The sequence below is a fragment of the Oreochromis aureus genome, linkage group 16, assembly GCF_013358895.1.
Source record: "Oreochromis aureus strain Israel breed Guangdong linkage group 16, ZZ_aureus, whole genome shotgun sequence".
NCBI classification, from domain to species: domain Eukaryota; kingdom Metazoa; phylum Chordata; class Actinopteri; order Cichliformes; family Cichlidae; genus Oreochromis; species Oreochromis aureus.
In genome coordinates, this window is record NC_052957.1 from 28,246,038 (window position 1) to 28,267,167 (window position 21,130).

Here is a 21,130-nt window from a genome sequence, read left to right on the forward strand (position 1 = left end):
TTGCATGAACACACTTTGAAGCGCTGTGCACACAGGTTCATGAGCAGATTAGACCACTTATAGACCACTTTTCACACATGCATTCACTTTTTGTTTTGTTATTTTACAGTGTTCTGAATTATGAACAATGGTCTACAGCCAATCCTGTGTATTATTATACAAACTTTGGTTGTGAGATTCAGATAACTATTTAATAAAAGCTAAATATTTTATATGAGAGTAAGAAAGAAAAGTATATCTTTGTGTCCACCTTTCTCTGTTAATGCCCCTAGCTCCCCCTAAAAGCTTTGCTAGATCCGCCCCTGCACAGTTACCAGCTGTCAGCTACACAAAAAGGAGCTTGGTCTTTGTCTCTCAGAAACAACTCATAACTTCCTTCAACTCATTCATGTCACCTAAAGTGTAAACCTGTTTCTCCATCACCAGTTCAGCTCTGATGATTCAGTAAGGACATCTCCTGATTTCATCTTCATGCTCCAGCAAACATCAGCTGATACTAGAAATTAAAATCAAAAGAATTCTAACAACAGCTGATCAAGCTTAAACGTGCTGCTGTTGTTTAGCGCGATAAATAAGAGCGAACAGCCGATCATTGATCAGTTTCATGATTGACGTTTCAACACGCGAGAGAATGACAGGGGAGGCTTCGTAACGACAGAATAAATCATAATGTTTTCTCTGAATGTGGGACGATTCGTTTGTACGGCACGGCAACTCTATGAACTAACCCTAATGAATAAAATAAAGTCCAACGTCAGTAACTTAGTACGCACACAGCTGTATATAAACTCCCGTGGCATTACGATTGTAAAGGTCAACGAAAATAAATTACACCTAAACTCGGTTTATATCTGACCCAAATAGAGAGCGACCGGTGCTGACACGAGTTTCACCCGCCTCAATATAAGCCAAGCCTGGGTGCTTTTTCACGAAGGGTTGCTAGCGGCGCGAAACTAACTATGCTAGCGGCGCTAGCTAAGCTAGCCGACTATCAGCAACACATAAGAGAACTGCTGCTAAATAAACTACACCTAAACTCGGGTTTATATCTGACCCAAATAGAGAGCGACCGGTGCTGACACGAGTTTCACCCGCCTCAATATAAGCCAAGCCTGGGTGCTTTTTCACGAAGGGTTGCTAGCGGCGCTGAGCTAACTATGCTAGCGGCGCTAGCTAGCTAGCCGACTATCAGCAACACATAAGAGAACTGCTGCTAAATAAACTACACCTAAACTCGGTTTATATCTGACCCAAATAGAGTGCAGTTCATAACTTCTTACCTGAAATTCAGTTCACCTCACGCTCCTGCCTTCGCTTTCCTGATCCATGATTGACCACCGCGTTAGCAACGCCTGCCCGGCCTCATATGTCTCTGCTGGCATGTCCTTTCTGTCACACACCGGTGGGTAGCTGCCCTCTGTTGTAGCTCCACCACCAAACAACTCAGTTATTTTTCCACATCCAGCTGTAACTGCGATTCTATGCGAGCATTTGCGAGAGACCAGGGAGGTGAAACGACAGAGAGAGTCCCTCGCTATCCATTTGCAGCCAAGCGCGACAGTTAGCTAGGTAGCCAGCTAGGTAGCCGGCTAGCTGTCAGGCAGGACCGACGTGGTCAGAGCACTGTCGCTAAATATGGGATGTCTTGATAAAACAAGCAGATATTTGAAGTTTACACACCTACATTCTCGCCTGAAAATATCTTAAAAGCTTATTTTGTGACCTAGAAACACGAATAAAAGACATATAAAACGAAGTGGTGGCCGCCATTGTTCACTCTGTGAGGCGTGCTATGAATTGTGGGATATTGAGTTTTCCACCAAGCATTACCGTAACTTTTGAATGATTTATGCGCAACCTTAAAAATTCCAAGGGCTCCTGAAAGCAGCGACGCTGTGCGCACCGTTGAAATTGTCATCATTACGGTAATCCAAATAAGGGTACACAGGCTGTACCACTCGGCATACCACTAGAGAGAGCCAAGACACCACAAATGAAGTCTGTTTATTTGGCGCCAAAAGATGAATTGGCCTAAATTTGTACTAAAATATTAATATTTAAAAACTATAAAAGTCATAAACACCAAAAGTCACAACATAATAGTCCAGCTCCAGCCGCACAAAATGATCTAACATATGTAATCCTAATGTCACAACTGTTTGGCAGAGGAGCGCGGGAAAATTTTCACTAAAATATTAATATTTAAAAACTATAAAATTCATAAACACCAAAAGTCATAGCACACCATTCCAGATCCGGCCGCACAAAATGAGGTAACATATATGAAGCTTGTCTCAAAACTGCGGGCGTGATACGTGCCAAATTTAGGCGGAAGATGGAGAATAATAATAATAAGAATAATAAATCCGACGAATAGTAATATGTGTGCCTCTTGGCATAGGCACACATAATAAGAATAATAAATCCGACGAATAGTAATATGTGTGCCTCTTGGCATAGGCACACATAATAAATCCGACGAATAGTAATATGTGTGCCTCTTGGCATAGGCACACATAATAATAAATCCGACGAATAGTAATATGTGTGCCTCTTGGCATAGGCACACATAATAATAATGATAATCATAATGATGAAAATACATTTTATTTGAGGGCACCGTTCTAAAACCCAAGGTCACCTTACAAAGAGAATATCAATAAAACAGTAGATTAAAATCAACCATATTGAAAATGGTTGGACTACGCTTAAATGACGGGTCAGTGCCAAGACACCAACCATATTAGTGAGGGTGTATGTATGACTGTGTTAATTAGAGATAATCCAAAACAAATTCAAATGTATGCGTTTTATTCTTGTTTTTTAAAGTCATTAGAGATGTATGCTGCACAATCATTCTGCCCTAGAAAACAAACCCTTCAAAGCAATCAATAAAAGTGATGGCGATCGTGGCTCAAGAGTTGGCAGTTCGTCTTGTAATCAGAAGGTTGCTGGTTCGAGCCCCGGCTCGGGACAGTCTCGGTCGTTGTGTCCTTGGACAAGACACTTCACCTACTGCCTATTGGTGATGGCGCGATATGGCAGCCTCGCTTCTGTCAGTCTGTCCCAGGGCAGCTGTGGCTACAACTGTAGCTTGCCTCCACCAGTGTGTGAATGTGAGAGTGAATGAATAGTGGAATTGTAAAGCGCTTTGAGGGTCTCGAAAAGCGCTATATAAATATATAAATGCAATCCATTATTAAAAGGCCAAAATGACCATGACATTCATGCCCATGACGAGTGGATGTAAACTGTAGTTGTTAAGTAAAGCAAAACTGATATCTGTAAACTCTTAATTAGTATTCTGGTGAAATCTGTTAAATCTCCAAATAGTTGTTGACATGCAAGAAGGCAGTGTAGTCTCAAAAGAAAAGTGGAATTTATTTAATACTCATTTCAGCATTTAAGAGAAGCTAAGAGATGATGGGATGGTTTTAGTGGTAGAGTCACTAACCTCTTAAGGTTGACCATGGCCCAGGGGATACCAGTGGGGGTGTTGAAGGCAGGAAGCAGCTTCTCAGCTAGCTGGACTGCCTTCAGTTTGAACACCTAGAGAGTGTGAGAGAAAGGGTTCACTTTAATCATATAGACTCCATTCATTTCCCCGGCTAAATGTTTGACTCAAAAACCTGACAAACACAAGCATAAAACAACTGCCAACAACCAAACAAATGCAGAATGATGGTAAAGACAAGTAAGTTGGATACATGATTGCTAAATGACGGCCACAGAGCTGAGCAGATTTTGGAGAATACAGAAATCTTAATATATGCAAAACCTCCCTTCAAACTGTGCTGCAGTTTGAGAGAAATACCGATATGTCTAGGGAGAAAACCTTGCAGGGCATAGGACACAGTCTAGATTTCTATTATCATGACTGGCGTCTAATTTCTACAGACTGATGCAGAGAAATGGACATGTGTTCGTTTGGAGATTACACAAGTTCTGCTGCTAGTTTGACAGATGAAGGCCCAGAAGCCCTCGCTGCAGCGCTTGTTCTTTTCTCAGCTTGCCAATCAAAGAGATAAAAGGAAACTAAGGTTATTCTGCCGCTGAACTGAATACAAGCAAATGCTGAAAGCTGAAAATGCCACTGTGGATGTTGTGATTCTGCTCAGCAGCGACTGAGACGACAACATCTACTGAAAAGACCTTTTTCCAGCAGCAGACGTTTACTTTCATTCGCGGTCAGTTGCTACACATTTTACATCATATTTGAATAGAAAAGAAAGAAGACGGCTTTTGTTTCCATTCTGAATTGCACAGGGGCTTTATTTTGCTTTTGTTTCTGTCACACATACTGTTGCAGCAGTGGAGTCTCATATTCAATACTGGGTTCACTTAATGAGGTCAGAATATATGGAAGTAACTCTGCAGACAGCAGTAAAGTCATGTCTGTTTGATGTCAGTGAGACTGGATATTCTTAATATGGTCATCTGAAGCACACCTGCAGAATGGGTGGGTGGTTGTGGTGGGGTGTGGGGGGAAAGGGGTGGAGTGTTGCAGGAATGCCAGCGAATGACTGGCAAAGTAACTCAACTCACTCAAAGTAATGAGTGAAAGTGATTTATTTTTTACTCTAATTTTCTCTTTTATGCAATTAAAGTAGTATAATTACAAATCCTCTTTGGGGTTGGGTCAGTAAGGGTATTCTGTGTAAAACTCTGCTACATCAAACATGCGGTGCAACCCACTGAGGCGACCTCCTGTGGCAGGGAGCAACCAAAAGTAGCCTCTTTATATATTTTATTATAAGAGTCATAATAAATTTAATCTGCCTTGCAATAGTTTTACATCATGTTGTATGTTCACATTTAACTGACACTAGGAAGACAGACATGTTTTGGTGTGCACGGGTTTACAAGTTCAATCTCGTGTCCTGACTGATTTTTAAGCTACTTTTTAAAAAATTTCCAACAGCCATTTTTGTAAGGCAACATAAAACATGGATGTAGCTTCTGGGTTGAAAAAATTAAGCCAATGCACAAGTGCCTAAAAACCTATATTCTATCTGAAAACCACCACATGCCGATAGAGTTATTACCAACCCCCAGTGGTTGGTAATAACTCTAATAAACATTAACACAAGAGAAGAAGACACCCTACAATGAGTTGAAACATGAACTCGTTATTTATTACTGCTTCAAAATCTTATTTGGTTTTCATATGGACCCATTTTCAGTGATATCAACTTTAATAGCAGGAAATTAACTAGGCTTATAATTCCTTTCTGTCTCTGTCTTTTCCATATTTTTTAAGAAACCTATATCTGACAACTGCATAACAAAACTGGAAATTCTGTTTTTAGTGAGCCACCCCAATATTTTTAGTGCCCCCCCATATGGGAACCCCTAAGAAATAATTCTGGAGGCGACACCGATCATGTCTGCTTTTTCCAACCAAGATGGCGACTGCGGAAACGCTCATCTCCAGGCTTCAAACGGAGCCTTGAGAAACCAGTGAGTGATCATGCTACCTACATCCATGTCTTATACTGTCTATGGCCGAAATCTTGGCTGCATATTTGAAGGGATCAGGAGACACAGGTTACATTTATATAGAAGAAAACAAACAAACTGGACAATATTGTAGAGCTTATGGTCCGAATTGAAAAGATACAGCAAATGTTAGGACTTAACACAATATTATATTTTCAGCTGATGTATGACCACTAATTATGGTAAGCTACATTAAAAAATGCTGTATAACAAAAATGAACTGTTGTTCTTTTTTTTTTAACCACACATTGTGCATTGTGGAGGGCGGCTAATAGCATCTGCATGATTACAGGCATGTACGAAAACTATCATTCATTGTTACATGCCACGATAAGTGGCACTGCTGCTGTGCTGCTTCTCTTGTCTTCCAGGTGTAGAGCTTCCACCTATGGGTTCATTCAAATTTAATTGGTACGCATTTATTGGCTGATCTGAGCACAGTAAGCCAGTATCTTAAATCGTGCAGTTAAAACAGTTAATTATAAAAACATTATTATTGAACATGTGTGCTTATAGGACGTGGAAAAAATATTATCACAGAGTCAATAAATTAATTAATAAATCAATAAAGTTCATGGAGTATTTGCACCGAGACAAAGAAATCCCATGAACTTAACAGAAGTTTCCACAATAATTGACAGAATCCATGACATGAACTGGGAGGTCTGGGTGAGCTGATATGGACTGACTCAAATCTGATCTCACTGCAGCACTTTAGTAAAGTGTGAATGGCAAACATGTTGCCAATAAAAAGAAAATGGTTCAAGAATGCCAGGCCTGTAAAAAATTTCAATTTCCAGTTTTGCAATGTGTATTTCACTCATGGAGGACAGTTGTGGGACAAATGCCCAAAGAGGGCTTTATATAACTAGTAGACAGCAGTGCCACAGAGAGAAGTGGTTCAACACAGGGCAGACGGAGGCTGATTCATCAACACAATCTGTCAGGGCTGAACAGTTTTATAGAGAGACCAGATCTATGGAAAATTCCTGCTGTCTCACAAAGTAAGAGGGAGCAATAACACATGCTGGTGTTTGCAGAATACTTAAGCAGCCAGGGGGACACTGTACAGAAGACTTGGAGGTCAAACTGTGGAGTTAAACATGAAACAAATAGACAGAGACAAGGGGAGGGAGAGCGGGAATGACGCCGTCAAGCCGATGCAAAATAGGCCTGCATATGAACAAGATATGAATTGCATGAAAGGGAATGAAGAAAATTTACTCAGAAGGCTGAGAAGGGATGAAAGAGGCAGAGAGAAAAAGAATGATGAAAAAGTAGGCTGGTATAGACGGGACCACACCCAGGACAAGACTATCACATCTCATCTGAGGACAGATGCTGTCCAACCAGTACTAGTGGGATTTTTATCAAACAGACTGAATTATCTCAAACCAAACACACACACTACAAAGTAAAGGAGGATGGCTGACAAAATAAACTGAGACCCAGCTGAGCAACACTTATAAATGTATGTAGATTTAAGATTGTCTCACAGTACAAGTAGCAACTTAAGTACTTACAGGGGAGTGAGAAACTGTACAACTGAACCATGTTTGTTCTGTGTGTTTGAAAGGTTTCTTCAGAGACGCTGCACTCTGTAAATGTGAATTTTACCTTCCACAACAATAAAGCAACTTTGCTATTCTATGCCTCTTCTACACACATTCATATTTTAGAGATATACTGGTTTATTTTTAAACCCCCACATAAAACTGTAATTTCAAGCAGGTAGACTGTACACTTTAGGAAACCTATGACACTAGCAGAAAATGATGGCAGTGTTGTTTCACCATGCATGGTGTGTAAACAGCCGGTAAATGCTGGGAATCACTTATAGAACTGTGGGCGTATGTGGAGCTGAAAAGCTGTTTCTTCACGCAGTGATAATGGCATGCCTATATTAGCAATTCCTATGGAGAGATTTGCCTTTACCTTCTGCACCCGACTGACTTTTTTTGTCAGGTTGTGAAAGTTGCACTGTGCATGTACTCAGCCGTCATAAACCTTTCCATCTATCCGTGGCCTGTCGGCTGGGTGCACCGAGGCCCTTGACAAACTTTTATTGGCAATCTTGCTGCTGATGCCATCAAGCAGGAACAGGAGCCAAACGACCCACCGGGGAAACAGTCAGCCGCGTTCACAGATAAAATTGGACTCTTTATGATAATCATTTCCCTCCACTGCCTCCATTTACACGCAGAGCTACAGGAAAAAAAGTCGTTAAGGAAAAGCAGCCAGAAACCAGATAGGTTTACTTTTCTAAAAGACAGCACCAAAGAGAATCAGAGACAGATGTAGTGTTTCTGCTTAATAAATATCTGTACATTTGCCTGACTGAAGCATTGCTACACTTAATACATGTGATGTTTCAGCCATTTTAATTGTTTTGAGCCAATTAAGCCTGATTTGAATGAAACTTTGTCAATGTACAACTGCATTATTTAGTGAAAGTCATGTGGACATTTTTGGTACTAAATTTGTAGAAAAGTATGACAAGTGTAGCTTGATTATCTATTTATGACTTACAGTATACGAAAAGTTGCTGTTGTACCAACAGACTACATAAATGGGGCCCATTTTGCTCTTTCCCAGCTTCATATTTTTAACCTTAGGTTCTCCCAGAGCTAGCAAAAATGATCATACTAAATACTGCATGACTTCCAAACTTGCTTCTGCCTTATATACTGTATTTCCATTTTTGCTTGCATGTTTCATTTATTCACACAGTTGCCATTTTCCTAGCAAAATACAAAAAACCAATGAGATGTGTCTCAAGACCTTTGCGCAGTACAGAAAATAGAGAGCATAACAACAGGTCCTCTTCAACAGAACAACAGAACAAAAAGCCTCAACATTAAAACTGCCCTCGAACAGGTTGCTGAGAGATTTGCCATTAAGTAGCTCCAAGAGCGCGTCCTCATTTTGTATTCTTCATGTCTACTGAAAGTTATTCAACCTCGACTTTGACATTCTGTCCTATTCTCCAAATGATTACTTAATTGTGAAATGTACCACTGTTACATCGTCAACAAATCAAAAAGAGAACCCTGCGTCCTCACTGCAGCGGAGTTCCTCAGAAGGCCTATGTGCATCTATTCTGTTGACATCATATTTACTGTAGCAAGGAGACAAGATTAGGATATTGAGAGCTGTGAGGTAAAATCCTTGGGGAGGATGAACCCAGACAGTGTGTTGTCTGGCGTTTCCCAACTTGTTTCTGTCATTCTCCCTCCAGGGCTGACAGCTTTAGGGTCCGGCCTTTTAAAATGCATTACAGAACGCCTGGAAAATCGATCACTGAAGGATGTACTCACCCAGTGAACACACACGCACGCACACACACACACGCAGATGTGAAACACACAATCTATAGGAAAAAAAGCGCCAAGGTCAGGCAGTGAATTTAGGTCTGGCACATATATTTTGTACCTGAATAAAAAGCTGGAATGGCACTACGCTAATTTGAACTTATCACTGATATATCACTATGAGCCTTTGCTGTATGTTAGTTGCTAAGTAACAAGGCATTGTTGTACAGCAAAGATATGGGACAATGTGGAGACAGTGATGCCATTACATAGTTAGGTAATAAATCCTGGGGATCCTTCAAAATACTTGCTGGGTTAGTAGTGGCCTGAGGATGTTGAATGTTTGTTTCAGTGGGTCAAATTCACAGAGAGCAGGTTCACAGTATGGCAGGAAAGGCTGGAGGTTTATAGGGGGACACCAGCTGGTTTTGTGGTCCTCGTGATAGACATTAATGCTGCTGGGACAAGAGGTTTCATTCTTACTGGGACCAGCTGTGCTAAGCATGTGTGCAATGGTCCTGTATGCCCCTTTGAATGAAACTATCTGCCAAATGGGGCATCTATGTTACATCCCAGGGACTTGGAAAGCCGCTTCCACCACTCAAACACGTCCTGAACTCTGCCAGTGATCCAGTTATTACACATGGGGATATCAGTTGTAAGCTGCAGGCAGCTGGAAGACACTAGCATCACTGCAAAGCACTCTGATAGGAGATATCAGTGTATGATACAGAAGCACAGTGTGCACAAGTACAAAAAGGAAAAAATATAAAACATATACACAAAAACCATGAACAAATACACAACGTATAGCTTTAACTTTTATATTTGCAATTAAAAAAATGCAGCTGTCATCGACAGGTGGCAGAATAACATCTAGAACCAACAGTTAAGCCATTACAAAAAACTGGAACCTCTCACTTGGCCAAGGCCTTTCTGTGCAGAATTTACATGTACTCCCCATAGGAGCTGGTTACCTCACACAGCCTGGAGACATGCTTGTTCGGTTAATTGGTGACTGAGCTGGCCATAAGTGTGGATGTGGCGACCTCTCCACCTCTAACCCTGCCCCTCGCCCTATAACCACTGGCATAGGCTATATTCACCGACCATAAAGTGGTTAAGCAGTTCAGACTGATGACAGTAGCCCATCCCTTGAGAATAATAAAACAATGCTAATATTTGCGCAGTATTCCTGCTAGACTTTTTATCCACTGCAAAGGAAAAAGCTAAGTTAGACATCTGTGCTGGTGGAACAATCTTTGCTCTTTCAACATAAACGTCTTTAATCTGATAAGGTAGGACCTTAACCTTGAGTCCAAGCATTTTGAAGTAGACAATCTGTCACATTACTATGAGTGCAATGAAAGCTCCTGATGGCAGGGAAGCTAGTCTTGCACAAACAATTCTCCTGCTGAAGAAAATCCCCCCTGCACTGCCTGAAAAGCACAGGAGAACAGGCTTTGACCCAGTCCTCCTCCTGGCGATATCAATAAGGCTAAGTGAAAAAAGCCAAATGTTCCACTCCATACAATGTTGTAGCAGCTGGTACATGATCATTGCCTCTGAAATAACTGCCCTACATCGCAGCAGGGTCTCTCTGCATTCCTCTTTCCTATATGTTCCCCATAAATATGAACCAATGATACTTGCCCACTTAAATGTGATGTATGGGAAATTCCACTACAAAAAGTGATCAAACTGCCCTGTGAAGATTAACTCTTCATTTAGGTCCTTCTGTAAAAGAACTAACTACACATCACTTACAATACTAATGCTATTATAACAAAGTAAAATAAAACTCTAATTTGTATCATTCAGTAGGTACCGGTATGATTAATTATATTAAGCACCAACTCATTCCCCAGAGGTCACTCTGTGAAAAGAGCTACTGTCCAATTAAGTGCTTGCCTAAATGACTTAATAAGATCAACATTTCTCATTCTGCGATACATACAGACACACACTCGCTATATGTAAGAAGATGCACACGGTCTCTGGTGTAAGCAGTGGGCCACAGTTGACATGTAATGGAGCCTCCTAAAGGGATTAAGGGGTAGACTGTGAAATGTGCTGAATGTGCCTGCTTGGTAAGAAGGGGCCCGGGGGCCAGCAGGAGAGACAGGATTGTGTGTGTATATGGTTACAGTGTCATTTCCATACTTTGTCTTGCCACTTTGCCATCACTTGATCCATTTGCTTATATTGTTTTGCACCCAATGGGCCAGGTTCAAAGGCAGGAGGCACAAAGATGAGCTGCTGCGGAGAAAAACTCAAAGGCCATCATCAAACTGGCTCCGTGACAACTTCATTTGTTGCCATCGGAGTGAATCAAACAGACTGCCGTCAAATGTGACACATTTTCCATTGAGCATTAACTGAAATGCTGCGCTAATGCCTTTAAAAAGAAGCTATGACTGATGAGTTCCTCTGCCTTCAGCGGGTCTTGTTCTAGTGTGTCGTCCCACCTGACACGTTTAAATAGTCTCCACTGTATTTAGTATTTAGCTCCAAAGGCAATTCTTTGTCAAATGTTGCCATATTTTCCTGGAGGACAGCTAAAAATAGAACAAAGCTGACTTGTTTTTCCTATACAGGAAAACACTGAGTGAAAATCAAAATGTCAGACAGCCACAAATAGCTGTAACTGGATGTTATGGTTACGTGATGCTTAAATAAAGCAAAATTTCAGATAAGCTTCTCATAAAACTGAGGCACAACTTTCATATGAACTGTACACCTGCAAGTCTTCACTATTAATTCATACAGACATATCTTTCCCCCCCATTTCCCACTCTACATCCTTCTCTTCTTTCCCTCATTAACTTAATTCTTTTAGCCTCTATCCTCTTTCTTTTCCTGTCTTCACAGCATGGTCCATTTCCCCACATCTTTCTGCTTGTCATCTCTGCTACCAAAATCTCTCACTCTTTTTCTGTCCTCTACCCCTCTTTGCACCCATTTCTCTCGTGTCTCCACAGCTCTCTGGCTTAATCTCATTTGGGCCAACCTCGTTCTCCTTCCAGCTCCCCTCCTCTGTTTGAGGTTGCACTTTTTTCCCCCTCACCAATTTGCAAGTTTTGTTTGCAGAGAGAAATGCGTAAAGCTGTATTCAAATTTAAATTTCTCTGCTGTTTGTTACACCATCTTGGTTTCCCTTCCCCTCCTCTGAAAGTGTGCGTGCCTGCCTGCTGGCACAACAGCAGCCAGTTACTGAGCATGTCATCACAGCAATATCTGCAACGGAGAAAAGGATTCTTGGGGGAAGCTAGACAACTGCTGCTACAAACAGCTGGGGTGGCCTCGATATGCACTGCTATCTTATGGTACCGAACGTCAATATTGATGCTACTTAATTTGAATCCAGTGGATATATATTGCAATCATTTTTTAAATTAACCTTTTCCAGTGTTTTACTGTTTCTTTTCATATAAATGTGTATTCCATCTGATTTTGTGCATAATGCATTATGAGCCTCAATAATGTCCATACATGTGCTGTCCAATAATAATGACAAGTGTGTGGCATTCATTGAGGGTGAGCTCTTCTTCCTGATCATAGTCATAGATCATAGTCTGTAAATGAAAGATGGCTACAGCTCCTTGGTTTGAAAAGTAAAGCTGGTGCAGAAGTGCCTCAAACTTGGCTTTCTTTGTAATGACCAGCAGAGGGCGACTCCTCTGGATGTAAAAAGATGCTGACGCTCGGTGAAATCACCTGCAAAGAGTGTGCAGCACTAAAAATCCTATTGTAATTGCTTTGGTCACAAACAAATTGCAGTGGTTGCCAGTAGTTTGCATGGAAAATGGGGATCACTACTTTACTCTGTGAGATATAATGAAATTTGGGCAAGTGGAAGACACATCCTTGCAGCTGCAACCAACACATAAATCAAAAAGTGAAGCTTTTACGTTTAGGTGAAAATTCTCTGTTTCTGATTTGCATTGCACTTCACGGTCTCAAGACCACTTGATGAGTAGTTTGCAGTCAAGTTGGTGTCTTCTACTAAAACTCAAAATCACAATTAAAAGCAATATTCCCCTCACTTTAAAAACCAGACAAAGTAACAGCACTCATCAACAGTTGCAAGATGCAAAAGTGACTCCTCCTAACAGCAATTGCAAAAACACACTGAACTTGTAATTGTGTAGTTGGTTTTAACTAAATCTGAAATTTAGATTTTGATGGACCTACTGTACTATACAAGGTTAGCATGGTGTTGTACCATACCTTGCCTCTTAACGGCAAGGATAACTAAAGTACTATTGACAAAACCACAACAACCTCATTATATTAAATAAGGCTGTCTTAATAAGCTCTTTTTCTACATTTACCACATCATCTGCAGCCCCTAATATTCAACATTAATGAAAGGAGATTGTTGTTAATGAGTGTTTTTTTGTGGAACTTTTAATCTTAGACTCACCTGATTTCAAGTTTGCTGCATTTGTACATCTCAGTGCCAAGTACTAAGATCAGGGCAGCTCATTCCTACAAAGTCGAACAAACCCTCCCTCTCCAGTTGACCCCCTGTATTACCAACTCCCCTCCTGCTGGGCAGCACAGTAACAGCAGCCATTCACGGAGAGAGAGATGCCCCCAATTTGTTTGATGGGTTAAATGAGGTCAAACAGGCAGCCTATGAATACTGGAGTCTGCAGAGCCTGGACAAGAAGCAGCTTAGCTCTACATCAGTGTGCAAACAGAGAGTGAGCAGGAAAGAGGTGAAGACTGGGGCAATGATGGAGAAAGGTGAAAAAACAGGATGAAGGAGGAATCCTGCAGGGATGACATATTATGAGGTTTAAACTAATGCGTCTTGGTTGCAGATACAAAATAAACAGTATGTAGGCACATTTGTTACTTGTCTCCTATCCATTTTTAAGTTTCTGTCCCCTCCACACTTCTTTTGCCTGTTGTTTTTCTTGCCATCTTCTGTCTGCCTCCATTCTAGCATTTGTTCTTCATTTGTGATTTCTCTCCATTCCATCTCATCTGCCTTCTGCCTTCTTCTTGCCTGTGTTAGATTTATTCTTTGCCCCAAAACCAACCATCTCTCCTTTCCTAAACTTCTTCCCTTCCTCTATTTTCTTCTTCTCTCCCCTGCTTTTTCTGCCCTTACCATCATTATCTCAGCCCCTCTTCTGTCTCCACCACCCTCAGCTTCATTTGATGTTCCACTGCTGTCATTCTCCATCTCTTTATCTCTTTCCCCTCCCTCCACCCATTCGCTTATCCACAGGGTGGCTATGGCCGTTTATGCCTGCAGAGTCTTCGGCTTTTCTTTTGGATGCTCTCATCTCATTATCCTACATTACAGTGCTTTGCTTGCTCCCCCCTGACCTTCTCCCTTCTCTGTGCAATCTGGTGTTCCTTGCTCAAATCATCCCTGTCATTGGACTTTTCCCTCCACCCTCTCCCACTACATTCCTTTATACCTATATCACCTCCACTTTTCAATAACATCTAATCTTTACCTTTACCTCTTTCCTGTTAATTCCCATTTTTCTTCTATATGACTTCATGTTGGTTTTTGTAACATATGCTCATTTAACTGAAACTCTCGCTACCCAGCTTCAAAGGGACAATAGAGAGTAAGTAAGAGGGAAATAGTTTTCTTTAAGAGGACAGAAAAAAGGTTAATGAAATAAGTTATTAAGTGAACAAGGAAAAAGGGGAGAAGGGTTTACAAGGACCCATGGGCAAATTATTTACATCATTTTAAACACAGTAAAGTACTGCATTTAATTGTGTTTTACGACAACAAGGATATTATATCCTATTCAAGGCACAAGTAAAAGCAGTTAACTTCTAAGTCCTTACCCTGCTTTGGTGCTTCAACCTGCTAAATGATCAGAAACATAAAGAAGCAATCTAGAACTACAACTCGACTATTTCATGATTTTATGAGGACTATATTCTCAAAGTCCTAAAGAAACTCAAAGACATGATAGAACTTGTACAGTTATAAAGAGCATTGGAGTCTCCATGACAGATATCACTTTCATTGATAAAATCTTTGATCTAATCTTGCCTGACAAGCAAAGGATCTCTGGTTCGATCCCGGGAGGAGGCATAAATCCCTTTGGGCATTCATCAGGAAGGGCATCCAACCTAAAAATCTGCCATATCAAATATATATGAAGCTACACACTGTGGCAAACCCTGATGAATAAGGGAGCAGCTGGGAAAAATTGCCCCGTCTAGGAGATACCAGCTGTAAAAATGTCTGCCTTCTCGTAACTTATAACAGAATTGAAAGACGCTTGCCATTTAGCTAAAAATATCTGTCTTCAGACATCATGAGCGATTTAGTCAAATAAATAAATAAATGAATAATTTTCTAAATCTATTTTTTCTACTACCACACTTAAGTTACACCCACCAACTAAAAGATGCTAGCTAAGGCCTCAATCGCACAGAGAACAGTTAGCGACCGGTTACGACAGGAAATAGACAATGGTCACCTTCAAAGGGAAAGTTGTGCATTACTGCAGACTACAGTAGCAACTTCTACTTTAAAGGTTTTTGATGCAGGAAAATGCTTCCTGCATAAAGTGGAAACAACAAACTTGTTGGAAACAAAACAAAACACACCAGGCTATGAAGGAGATGCTAGCAGCTGATTATGTGCAACCCCAGAAAATAAACATGGGAATGCACTGAGCAACAGTGGAGCATCAGAAATTACTTGTAGTTTTGAGGCTATATCATCCACCACTTAGCGAGTAGTCTGCAAGTGTTTTCAAACAACGACTGGCAACCACAGAAATCTACTAGAGAGCACGTAACTGCAAGGATTTTTCTCACTGCACCACTGGATACATCTTTGTGACCCATTTCACCCAGCAACCACTCACTCCCTAACAATGCCTGACCAGTGGGGTCACTGACTGGTCTCTAGACCTACATGACTGGGGCTTAGCAATCAATTTCACCTAGCGTCTGTTAGCAACCACGAGCAACTTGCAACTATTCAGGGAATACCCAGTTTAAATAAAGATTTTTACCTTTACTTTGGGTGTTTGTAAAAATGATCAGATGATCATATTTAATAATTTTAACCTTCCCTGAACTACACTTAGAGACAGGACGAGGAGTACATGTTATTGAACTATGAATGACTTCTCACACTTCACCATCCAGTGGGTCACACTGGACTCTTTGTTGGACTGGGCCTGCAGGCTGTATATTTACACCCTCACAAAGAAAATCCAGATGAATAAACATCACTACAGGCAAAAGGGGAAAACACACATTTGATTTTAAGGTGAACTGGCCTTTTAAGTTCCCCTTGCTAAATCACGTGCAAAAAATTGTTGCAACACTCACTACAGGAGCAATGGGAAACAACTTTGCATAAATGCAGAGAAAACCACTGACCTGTTTCAACACCACTGTAACACATACACTATACAGTTTATTTAACTGACAGCAGAGGCTGGCACCAGCACTCTGTTACGCCATACACAGTCTTTAAAGCCTTACATATCCACTGTAACAACCAGAGAACGGTGTTTTTTGGCAGGTATAATGCCAGGCAATTGTCATTTTAGTGTGAGTATAGATACTATGTTTCAGTGGTTTGTTTTCTTAAGTACAGTAAAACTACCAGTGCACTAGGCAAGATTGAGAAAAACCTAAAAAAAATAAATATTGCATACATAAAAATAACTCCAGAACAAAGTACTTTGTTTGAATAAAGCCATATCTTTGTTCTTGTGTTGGAGCATTTTATTTTCATACTACCTGCCAGTGAAAGTAACTGATGCCTTTGCAGATTTATTAGCAACTTCACACAGCAGAGGAGGAAGCCGTCCTCCACCTGTCAGCAGGGCTGCAGCCATAGATTATTTAAGTAATTTATCTATTCCCACCAAATAAAGGCCTCAAACGATTCCTTCAACCATAGTATTGAAAAATACTGGCGGCTGCCAGTGCGGCCCTTCAGCCTCTTAGTAGAGACACCTTGACCTTGAGGTCGAGTTAAAGTTCACTGTGATTCAAATTTGTCCAAGATATTTTAGTGGTAACACCTATGGTAGCAATTTTAATCCTATGTTCTCGAGTTATTGCATTCACAAACTTGGGTGTCCAAACTGCCTGCCTGGTAGGGTGATGACTACACCCCATGAGCCTTTTACGGCTGAAGGGTAAAAACCACCAAAAATACCAAAATGTGTTTTTTCCAGGCTTCACTCTCTGCAACGCACCGTGATGCATCACAGACCTGAATGAAATGAATGGCTTGAAACCGGGCGATTTTTCTTGAGCTTAAAATGTTTCAAATTTGTATCCATTTATAAAAGGAGTCTATGTGAAAACAGCTGATTCAATCGTTTTTACACTGGGCCGGGGTATCGCTGGATACATAAGGATGGGGCAGTGTCCAGTCTCAGGAACATCCTTAGATACCATGGTCACCAAGGGATGCTGACAGCATGTTCACAACAGTCCCAAGCAAGGTTGCCTCACTAAAGCCCTTTTTCTATTAGTACCTACTTGGACCTGCTCGACACAACGTGAGGCAGTATGGCTCATTTTCCATTACAATTGAGTACCGCTGAATGTGTGTAACTCATTATAGCAATGTAGCCAAACTGACATCATTTGTACGCGACATGAACACTAAAACAAAGGTGGCAGTTGAGGCAATTTTAGACCTGCTGCTTGGTTTGTGGCTTTTAGTCAGACTCGGGGACATTGGGATTGCTTGGAAATCCTGTTGAGTAGGTACTAAGGGTGATGACTCACACCCCATGAGCCTTTCTTCTGAAGGGTAAAACCACAAAAAATGTGTTTTTCTCCTCTTTCTTGAGCTTAAAATGTTTCAAGTACCTGGTGCCAGGTACTATGACCTAATAGAAAACCCTAAAATGAGTGTCGGGCCACACCGAGCCAACCTGAGCAGGTACTAATGGAAAATGGCTCTAATTGCAGCCAATTCTAAACTAAAGAGTACACAAAATATAATTTATATCAAATTCCTTTAGAAGAACAGACAAACAAGAGAGAAGAGAAAGATTTTGGAGACTAGTGCAGACAGGCGTTGAGTAGAGTAGGAGACAAAGAGTGACTAAAGACAGGAGAGGAGAAGGTTGAAGGACATAAGAGAAAAGGAGTAGAAAGAAGGAGAGTGTAAAAGAATAAAGCTGGGGACAGGCGAGGAGTAAACACAATCCATCACTGCTGCACCGTTTCCACTCTCTCAGGCAAACACCTTCTGAATGTTGATCTCCAACCCTCCTGCTCTTTGTTCTTCTACATTTGTCTGCTGCACCTTCATTTCTGTCTTTATCTGTTTCTCCCTGGCTGGCTTTTATCACTTTGGTTTTGCTTTCTGTCCTTTATTCAATCTTCCTGAGTGTTTTCTCAGATTCTCCTTTTGTCTTTCTCGTTTCCTTGTCTGTGTTTATATCTTTTGGGACTGCACTGTTGGAGACTGACAAATACAACCAATAACTAGGAAACCTTATCTGACCAGGCTGCCCTTGGTCCTCTTCCACATATAGTAAACGCTGGGTTTTCCTCATCTACATCAGTGGGTCTGTTTTGTAAATTGCTTGTATTGTTTTGGCTTTCTCTACTAGAGCTTTTGGAAATTTAGAGATTAGAAATTTGCACATGGAGGTTAACCAAAGAAAAAAGAGCCAGCATGGTGGCTTCTGAGGAAACTTCAAGGCTCTCAATGTGACAGGAAGCTTCTGCAACGTGACAATGCCAAATTCAGCTCAGCAATGTCTTACTTTCTCGCCAGCTGTCCCAAGCAGCAGCATGCGTTTCTAATATCATTACCCTCTCGTTTCCTGTATGGCCCAGTCTTGCCGTTCTGTGATGCAAGGCAGACTCAACCCGAAGCTACGAGTCTTCATACCTTACTGGTCTGAAAATAAAGCCAGTGTGAACATGCTTTAAATCTGTTTTTTAATGGCCGGGGGGACTGCTGTGCTTTCAAAACGATGTCTGAATGTATAGAAGTCAACAGGAAAAAAAGACTCCTCAGATGCCCTGATCTATGTCCTCAAAAAAGCCAAAGCGCTCATGATCTTAATCGCTATTACAGCCATACTCAATGTTTTTTTTATAAATTACAGTCCCCACCGGTGTCCAGAGTGATAATAATCCTCACTGCCACCCCAAACCATGGTTTCAAAAAAGCTAAGATGGCAACAGCAGACGCTCAAGGCTTCAAAAACAAGACGCAAACCAGATGATGTCCCAGTGGCTATAGCCACATTTATAAACAGTGTGTGGAACTGAACAACAAACACTGGTTTAACGTCCAGTAAGAATTGTATTGTATATGAAAACAGAGTTTGAGTATTCAAATTCTGTGTTGGAAGCTGTGGTAATATTAAAGTCTGAAATTTGCAATGAGCGAGATGAAAGTGTGTAAAGACAGATTAAAAAAAAAATAGAATTAACTCTCTATAACAGTAAATATATATGTTATAAAGCTGTATTCTGTGCAGGAATATACAGTATGTAAAAAAAATATTCTTAATATAATCAAAAAGGGAAAAAAAAATAATAGCTGAGGTACTTGTGTCCATGTTTGCGTACACACTGAAGTTGAAATTAAAACAAAAAACATATTTTTTTTAAGTGAAAATAACTCAGTTTTGTATAGTTAAAGAGCCATTATAGAGGCAGTGAGCTCTGTAAACTACCTCTGTTAGATAAGTACCTTTGGGCTATAATTATGCTTATTTAACTATACATGTGGGCTCAGATCAGAACAAGCAAAATGTATACAAAACCAGAGCATTAGTGTTTCTGTGCATTTGTTTGGAGCCATGTGTTTTCTTGCATTAACTCTAAATCAATCCATCACTATCTGTGACTGTCCCACGCACATACAGCTTCACTACAAGGATCTACTAACATCCAACATGGGATAGACCTTTAACGCCCAGTTCATCACCAATCCTAAGCTGTTGTTTTTTTCAATCATCTGTTACCACTTTTTTTTATAACAATCTGTAGTTATTCTACTGCTGCCTGAACAGTAGGAGGGTTAAATGCCTTGCTCAAGGACATGTTCAGTGAGAGTGAAGAATGAATCAGACTTGCTCCCCCCACCCAGTGCCATCCATCATCCTCACTCCCCACTCACATCTCTTTATCTGTAACAATCACCTCCAAACACCCTCCACTCATCTTCACTGTCCCATCGCACAGGTTTCTCCACCCTCTCCTCTGTTCCCTCCATCACTGTCTCTCCTCTAAGCCCTCCTATGCTCGATCTCCCTCTTTTTCCACCTCCCACTGCTTCTATTATCACTCCAGTGGGCTCTGATGAATGACTGAGTTTGATTTGGGTGGGGGAAGTGAAATTGAGCAAGGGAATAGGAGGTGAAGTGCAGTGTGGGGAACAAGAGTGGCATTAAGTTTTGCTTGTGAGCCACTTGGGCTTCTGTTGTTATTCGCAGTAAATTATCACAATGTTTATCGGTTCCATAAATCCAACCCACAACCTCTGGACACTCAGTGTGTCTGAGTAAAGTTTGTTGGGCATTTTTCAGTGAGTGGGCAGAACAAGATTGTTTTGTTTTTTTAAAATCTGCTTCTGAAACATTGCAAATGACTAATCTGTTCTCTTCATGGCTTTAATTACCCAACAAAACAAATGTGTTACTTTTAGAGTGTTTAACGGTCTTTGATTCCAATTTTCAAACCAGTTTTTTGGATTTCTCCTCAGCTGTTAACCAAAATGTAATCCTAAATAAATGGTTAGTTTATGCTTATGCTTTCTACTCTATCCACTAAAAAAGAAATACAAAACTTGAACTTTGAGACACTCACGTACATATTTACCCTCTTTTTAATTCAGCCACAACTTCCCCTTACAGCAGGGATGTCACATACAGCCCACTTTAAACTTAAGTGGGCCAGACCAGTGAAACTGCCGCCTTACCTCTGTGATATTATCTTGATCTATTGAACCTATGTAAGGAAGCTTTGGCGACATGCAAGCAACCAAGTGAAAGCCTCCAGGTCTGAAATGAGGCCAATGTGGAACAGCCATCACTTTTTAAATCGCTACTTGAGTCCGGCTCTAAAAGTGACTCAATGTACACAGCCTCCCATAATACAAAAGCCCAACTTTGCAGGATTAAAAAGTTCACTAACAGCCTGGTACAAACAATAGTTTTGATGTCTCTGCTACATGGTACAGTTAATGATTAGGTTTATTAGAGCCATACAGTTTAAAAACACATTTAACTACCTGACAAATTAGCAACCCTGCCTCTGATCTATCATTTATATGCAATCTATAGCAGGTACAAGGTCTTTATCAAGAGCAACAGAGTAACTGC

General features: G+C 40.8%; 1 protein-coding gene across 5 annotated transcripts in view; it reads right to left on the reverse strand.

Annotated features, from left to right (window-relative positions):
• Positions 1-21,130, reverse strand: part of man1a2 (mannosidase, alpha, class 1A, member 2) — a 146,494-nt gene that overhangs the window by 46,346 nt on the left and 79,018 nt on the right. For all 5 annotated transcript variants that reach the window (XM_039599971.1, XM_039599968.1, XM_039599969.1 and 2 more), the window contains one exon: positions 3,455-3,549. In XM_039599971.1, the coding sequence (XP_039455905.1) occupies positions 3,455-3,549 (95 nt within the window). The remainder of the gene's footprint in view (positions 1-3,454; positions 3,550-21,130) is intronic.